Raw genomic sequence first — 7,600 nt, 5'->3', positions numbered from 1 at the left:
TCTGAACAAGGAGGTAGCCCGCCCCCTCCTGCAGGGTTCCTAACCCCAGGCAGCACCACTGCCGCTGCCGCCTTCTCCCGCAGCCTCAAGGAACCTAGAAGGGAGAGCACTTTCAGGCACACAGCCAGGATTTCCAGCATTGCTGCCAGGCTCATGGGGAAATTTTAGGCGCTGGCGCAGGGTACCTGGAGACGACGCTGTCGGGAGAACTTCACCTTATGGCATATTGAATGTTCCTCTCTTATCTTCTCTCCTCCTCCTGCAGACATGAAAACCCCCAACTCGCAGGAGGCCGAAGGGCAACAAACCAGGGCAGTCGCAGGACGGGCCACTGGGTCTGCAAACATGACGAAGAGAAAAGCCTCCCAAAAGAAGCAGAGAGGCAGACCTTCGTCCCAGCCCCGCAGGAACATCGTGGGCTGCAGGATTTCACACGGATGGAAGGAAGGCGATGAGCCCATCACCCAGTGGAAAGGAACCGTTCTGGATCAGGTGCCTATAAATCCTTCTCTTTATCTGGTGAAATATGATGGAATTGACTGTGTCTATGGACTGGAACTTCACAGAGATGAAAGAGTTTTGTCTCTTAAAATTCTTTCCGACAGGGTGGCATCATCTCAAGTCAGTGATGCAAACCTTGCAAATACCATAATTGGTAAAGCTGTGGAACATATGTTTGAGGGTGAGCATGGTTCTAAGGATGAATGGAGAGGAATGGTCTTGGCCCAAGCACCTATCATGAAAGCCTGGTTTTATATTACCTATGAGAAAGATCCTGTCTTGTACATGTACCAGCTTCTAGATGATTATAAAGAAGGAGACCTCCGTATCATGCCAGAGTCCAGTGAGTCTCCTCCAGCAGAGAGGGAGCCAGGAGGAGTTGTAGATGGCCTGATAGGTAAACATGTGGAATATACCAAAGAAGATGGCTCCAAACGGATCGGCATGGTCATTCACCAAGTGGAAGCCAAACCCTCTGTGTATTTCATCAAGTTTGATGATGATTTCCATATCTATGTCTATGATTTGGTGAAAAAGTCCTAACTGTTAGGGTAAACTTTGCCACATTTGTGAAAACAAATGTGTACTTTGTAGACATGCAAAATAATGTTACTTTTCAGTGTATTGAAAGCTTTAGGGTCCCTGTTAATCCAACATCTTTGCCAGCATAACTGTTGTTTTGTCCTGAAAAATACAAATTTATGTGGCCATGACACGCTGTGTGTAAGGAATTTGTCATGTTGAAACGATTGGGTGTGTTTGGTGGATGGGGCATGAAAGGAAGGAACAGCTGTAAATTCAGGCTGTGAATAAAGTTCAGCTAGTATCATAATCAGTCATCTAAAAATGGAATAGGACTTAGCTGGTCTGGTCTAGGGAGGGGGGAGGAGAAGGAACTAGAGATGGGCTGTGGGGGAAGGGAGAAGGGGAGGTGGCTGCTTAGGAGGAGGTGGGGAGGGGTCAGAAATGGAGAGGCTCCCTAGCAGGAGGGATGACCTAAGAGGGGGAGGCACCCAACTGGGAGGGGGTGAAGAATAACAGAGGGAGAGTGAGATCTTGAGGCTTAGAGGAAAACAGACAGAATAAATTGAGTAGAGAGGGACACAAAGACGTTTAGAAGAGATCCAGAGCAAGGGAGAGAAAGATGAAGTTGGCAGAGATCTGGGGAGAGGCTAAAAGGATACTTAAATGGAGGTCTATGCATGAGTGTGGGGCCAGAGGAGAGGGACACGGAGGAAGGAGGAATTCTAAGACGAAAGACTGACAGAGGGAGTGAGAATACAGAAAACAAGATATGGGGAGTGGGGTCCATGAGAGATGGGAAGACCCAAGGAAAAATAGGACTTCTGGCAATTTCCAAATTGCCCTCCCTAGCTCTGTGCACAAAGGAGGTGGCAACAGTCAAAGAAACCAGATGGATTGGAGCTTCCCTAGAAGGACATTTTGACAGGAATGTCTCAAGAGTTAAGCAGGAGCCAAGTTTATACCTAAAAGGCTTTTATAATATCAGGGAGTTCATGCCACACCTGCTGAGCAGAACCCCAACCCTCAGCCTAAACACACTAACATGGCACTCCATAAACAGGCCCCTGTGGGCAGCCACCTCGTATTTTCCAGAGGACCCAAGAGCAGTAAATCTCAGACCTGAAGGCCTTGGTTCCCTTCCCCTACACTGAATAAACGATTCTTGTGGGGAACGGGTCAGTGGGGTGCTCAGAACTTAAGAGATGTGCCACCTTGCATTTGGATAGCATTTTATCCAGAAAAATGGAAACTTGCTAAACCCAGGTACAGCACTCTCCTCACTGTTCTTCCTCCTCCTGGACTATACCTGGCCTCCTTATAGAGGAGGGGCATCAGAGGATTGAGCTTAATGTTTCTCTGCCAGGCATGGGGAATACTTGACTGTCCATGCTTCTCTCAGCAGTTGCCTGAAACCACAGGTGGCTCCACCCAGTGCTTCACCAGATGGAGGTCTGCTGCCTCCAGAAGCCCCATTCTGGCTATATCCCGACAAAGCCAGTGGCTACTGACCTTTCATAGGTACCTCCTGACCAGTCTTGCCCACTTCACGCACACGGGGAGCTGTGATGGAAATTTTCGCAGCTCTATTTCCAGGTGAGATAGATGGCATGCGCAGTTGGGTGGGGAGTTGTGACTTTGTATAACTAAGTCCTTCGACTGTATGGTGCCACATAGGTGGTTGGTGGGGAGAGGGTGTGGTAACCCCCAATAAATTCCCTCAGAGATACAGTGTCCCAACACATGGGTCTTTGTCCTTCTTTCCTTTCCCCGGTCCAGCTGTGGAAGTTTCCTTCAAAACCCTCTATCTGGTTTTCCCGCTCCACACTTCACTGAAATATACCCCTACCCTCAAAGAAACAGTTCTGGTGACTCCCCACTGCCCAGGCTTCCTTAACTCCAGGCATAGCAGGGAGAGGGGGAGGCAGGGAGCTTCCAGGAGTTGAAAGAAGTTGGTAATTCCAGTTCATTCTCTCCACCCAACACGGCCTGAAGCTGTTTGCCTCAAGAATTACACAAGGCAAGCCCACCTCACCAGAACAGGGATAAGTTTTCTTTCATACATCACATAATTCAGGCTAGCAAACACCTGCAGGCCACTCATGGGCCAATTTCAGCCCGCTGTCATATTTTGCTTGATCGTCATGTTTTTATCATTCTCCATTTTAAAATTAGCTACTTAGACATTTGGGGGATTTCACATTTCAAAAATCCACATTTCTGGCTTACCTGAAAAAATAAAAACAAAAACAATAGACCAAGGATTAGGGCCCACATTCCAACAAGGATACAAGCAGCTGGCTCTGAGGAAGGGCTCAGCCATTTTAGACTCAGAATGCTCTCTCAAGGGGGCCACACCCCCAGTTGGCCTGCTTCACTCTAATAAAATGCCCAGTTGTCTCCTGGAGGCACTTGCATTGGTAGTTTTGGGGCTAAGCCCAGGGAAAATTGCCTAGCCCCCCTTTGGCTTACTTTAACTCCATTTGCTTTTTAATTTATTTGCTCTATCTTTGTCTCACCAATACTTGCTTCAGGTGGTCTCTCTGCCAGGCAGTCTTCTAGACACAGGTCCTTATGATATGGTTATAAACAAAAGAAACAAATAAATAATCTTATCTTCATGGAACATTCATATTAGTGTGGGAGACGGACAGTAGCCAAGAGACAATAAGTAAAATATAAAGTATTTTCAAAGTGATAAGTGTTAAGAAGGAAAAAATAAAGCAAAGAACAGGGGGACTGAAATTCCAGGGAGGAGGCTGAAGAGTGGGCCTCACTGAGAGCCTGGTTTTTGAGTAAAGACCTGAAGGCAATGAGAGAACTGGCCCTGTGGCTGTCTGGGGAAGGAGCATTCCAGGTAGCGGGACAGCAAGTGCTGAGGTCCCAAGGCAGGAGTAAGCCTGGCATGTTCAAAGAACACTGAGGATACCAGCATGGCTGGAGCTGAGTGAGCAAGGTAGAGAATATCAGGAAGTGAGTTCAGAGAGGTGATGGGGATCTGGGAGAAACAGATAGCTTGGAGCTGAGTGAGCAAGGTAGAGAATTTCAGGAAGTGAGTTCAGAGAGGTGATGGGGATCTGGGAGAAGCAGATAGCTTGGAGCCTCGGAGGGCCTAGAATGGAATTTGACTTTTACACTGTGTGTGATGGGGAGCCATTCGAGTATTTGCAGCAGAAGCATAACATGATTTGTCTCATATTTTAACAGGATCACTGGAGACTCTGGAGTATAGTCTGTAATGGGGTAAAAAGATGGAAAACAGGAGATCCATTCGGGACTATTCCAATAATCCAGGTAACAGATATGATGGTTTAAACCAGTCTGGCAGCAGTGAGTGCAATGTGAAATTGGTGTAGTTCCGGCTATATTTTGCAGTGTGTCTTGCCTGATTTGTCTTTAGACAAGATATTTGGTGGAAGAGAGGTGTCAGTGACAATGCTAGGTTTGCTAATATCCTTGAGACACACAATTTCCCAAATGAAAAAACAGATGAAGAATTTGGGCTCTTCCTTCCTTAGACTGAGTGTATAATTCTGATGAAGTGAGAATGAGAAACTGACCAAGAAAACCTGTATACATTCCTACTGTTGCTTCACCTCCTTGGAATGTTCCCTTCTTCTATTGGAACCAGGTAAGAACTAAATGTTGCTATCATGATAACAGCAGAAGGTACCCCAAACAGAGTTTATCATGGGTTTAAATCAGTTAGTAAAGACTTTAACATAATTAGCTATTTAAAAGGAGGCTGGTTTTGGGCAGGTCTTAAACTTTCTTATTTGTATAGATGCATATACTAATGTAGAAGTGTTTTAAGTGCATTGCCTAGATCACATTCCATCCCCCTTCCCCAAGCCCAAATGATTTTGTCCTTTCTGAGTTAAAATGGAGGTAGGTATGATATTAATGATTAATTATCAGTTATGGGATCACACAATCAGTCTTGGTTTGGGCATGCATTACATTTAAAGGAATATTGTCAGATTCTCCCAACCCTTTCCCCCAGGAAACAACTACAAAGTGCTGCTTTGGAATGGCAAAAGTTTCCTTTCATGTCTTAGAGATGACAGTACATCCCCTAATGACCCAGGTCCTGTATTTATCTTGAAGAAGTAAGGCCAGGTCATGGCATACCTATAATGGTTGTTCCTTCCCTTCCAGATTGAAATTGTGCCACAGCTCATCATAATGTTTTGGTTGAGGTCCCCAAAGACCAATAATTAAAGCCTTTTTTCTCCGTGCAAGTTTGTAACCACTTGAGAGACAGGCAAAATAATGACACAAATGGAGGTCAAAATATCTCCTTTATAATTGACAAAAGATGGCTTGGAGGACATACTTAGCTCTCAGGACACAAGTACTTCCTCATATTTCACCCAGTCACAGGCAAAGTTGGATATAACTACAGGTGCCACTGGTCCACAGAGTTTTCTCTATATTTTAAATAAATTAGATTGTGCCTAAAAGAGATAAATACAAAAAAGAACTCAAAAGTTTTCTGACATGTCCAACCTCTTAATCTCACCAATTAAAGAAGTCACTGGGAGATATGAAGCCAGGGGAATGAGGGTCCTAGTTGACAACCACTATACATAGTACTTGGTAGAAGAAACAAAATGAAACCTCTTTTTTAAAAATAATTTTTATTTTTATTTTATTTTCAAAAAATATTTCATTTTATTGAAGCATATAATTGGCATATAACTTAGTTTCAAGTGTGCAATATAATGATTTGATTTTGTATATATTACAAAATGATTACAGTAGTCTAGTTAATATCCATCACCATTCATAGTTACTATTTTTTTCTTGTGATGAGAATTTTTGTTTTAATTCTATTTATTTATTTATTTATTTTGGCTGTGTTGGGTCTTCGTTTCTGTGCGAGGGCTTTCTCTAGTTGCAGCGAGCGGGGGCCACTCTTCATCACGGTGCGTGGGCCTCTCACTATCGCGACCTCTCTTGTTGCGGAGCACGCGCTTCAGACGCTCAGACTCAGTAGTTGTGGCTCACGGGCCCAGTTGCTCCACGGCATGTGGGATCTTCCCAGACCAGGGCTCGAACCCGTGTCCCCTGCATTGGCAGGCAGACTCCCAACCACCGCGCCACCAGGGAGGCCCGTGATGAGAATTTTTAAGCTCTACTCTCTTAGCAGCTTTCAATATGCAACACAGTATTATTAATTATAGTCACCTTGCTGTACATTATGTCTATATGACATTTATTTTATAACTGGAAGTTTGTACCTTTTGACCCCTTTCACCCATTTCACCCACCGTTTCTTACGTTGTGAAGTTAATATGTTGTACAACATACCTGGGCACAATTTGCAATGGGTTATAGTTTAAAGGATTAATATTTTCAGTGTGGTTTTATTGTCATCTTTTTTTTCGACATCTTTATTGGAATATAATTGCTTTACAATGGTGTGTTAGTTTCTGCTGTATCACAAAGTGAATAAGCTATATGTATACATATATCCCCATGTCCCCTCAAAATCAATTTGAGAGGATTCTGAAATAAGCCATGAACTGCCTAGTTCACTCATTAAAGAAAAAACAGTAGATATTGAAGGAGGGCCCTCATGAAGTGTGGGCATGACTCCTCTGACTCCCCTATAATCTTCTTGTATACATCATGAAGGAAGAGAAGTACACCACTAGTTGACCAAAAGAGAGGCTAATAAACTCACTGGCTTAAAAAAAAGAGTAAAATGTAGGTAGAGGGAATACTCTTTTACTAAATCACTTTAAAATGTTGGATAAAATATGACAGATTGGGCTTCCCTGGTGGTGCAGTGCTTAAGAATCCACCTGCCAATGCACAGGACACGGGTTCGAGCCCTGATCCGGGAAGGTCGCACATGCCGTGGAGCAACTAAGCCCGTGCACCACAACTACTGAGCCTGTGCTCTAGAGCCCTCAAGCCACAACTACTGAAGCCCGTGTGCCTAGAGCCCATGCTCTGCAACAAGAGAAGCCACCGCAATGAGAAGCCTGCGCACCGCAACGAAGAGTAGCCCCCGCTCACTGCAGCTAGAGAAAGCCCGTGCACAGCAACGAAGACCCAACACAACCAAAAATAAATAAATAAAATAAATAAATTTATTAAAAAAAATATGACAGGTCTCCTTTTAAATATATAGCTGAACTTTAAAGGTTGTGAGAAAAATCCCAAGGGGCCAACGATGAAGAAATAACTGAAAACAAAAGCAGTAAGCACATGACCTGATGCTTTGGCAGCTGGGGAGAGAAATGTGTTATCTCAGTGACTAAAGGATTTAGAATAGAAGATAAGGCCTTAAGTTGATTAAATTGGGTGTTGGGAATGAAGATTTCCTTGCTTTCCTTTCAAATCTCCACATAATAGCTGGAGTGATCTTTTAAAAATATAAATGAGATTATATCACCTTCTTGCTTAAAACTCTCCAAAGGCTTCCTATTGCAGTTGATATACAACGCGATCTTCTTGCTTTACCCTGCAAGCCCTAGATCATGCATTCTCAACCAGGAAGACATTGCCCCCAAAGGGGAGAAAATTGATCCTTGGTATGGGAGGTGAAAAAAATCTTAGCTATTAG

At 44.0% G+C, this 7,600-nt stretch overlaps 1 protein-coding gene across 2 annotated transcripts; it reads left to right on the top strand.

Moving 5' to 3' along the window:
* Window positions 1-267: 267 nt before the first annotated feature.
* LOC137756846 (spindlin-2) lies at window positions 268-1,044 on the top strand. 2 transcript variants are annotated; one of them, XM_068533379.1, is made up of 2 exons: window positions 268-492; window positions 796-1,044. In XM_068533379.1, the coding sequence occupies exons 1-2, from the start codon at window positions 268-270 to the stop codon at window positions 1,042-1,044; spliced, it is 474 nt and encodes a 157-aa protein (XP_068389480.1). The 2 variants fall into 2 exon arrangements, with proteins under 2 accessions (XP_068389480.1, XP_068389479.1); XM_068533378.1 differs by having other exon boundaries at window positions 268-1,044.
* The last annotated feature ends 6,556 nt before the right edge of the window (window positions 1,045-7,600 follow it).

This window comes from Eschrichtius robustus, chromosome X (genome assembly GCF_028021215.1).
Source record: "Eschrichtius robustus isolate mEscRob2 chromosome X, mEscRob2.pri, whole genome shotgun sequence".
NCBI classification, from domain to species: Eukaryota; Metazoa; Chordata; class Mammalia; order Artiodactyla; family Eschrichtiidae; genus Eschrichtius; species Eschrichtius robustus.
Note: the sequence above shows the minus strand (reverse complement) of the source record. Positions and strands in the feature narration are given on the sequence as shown.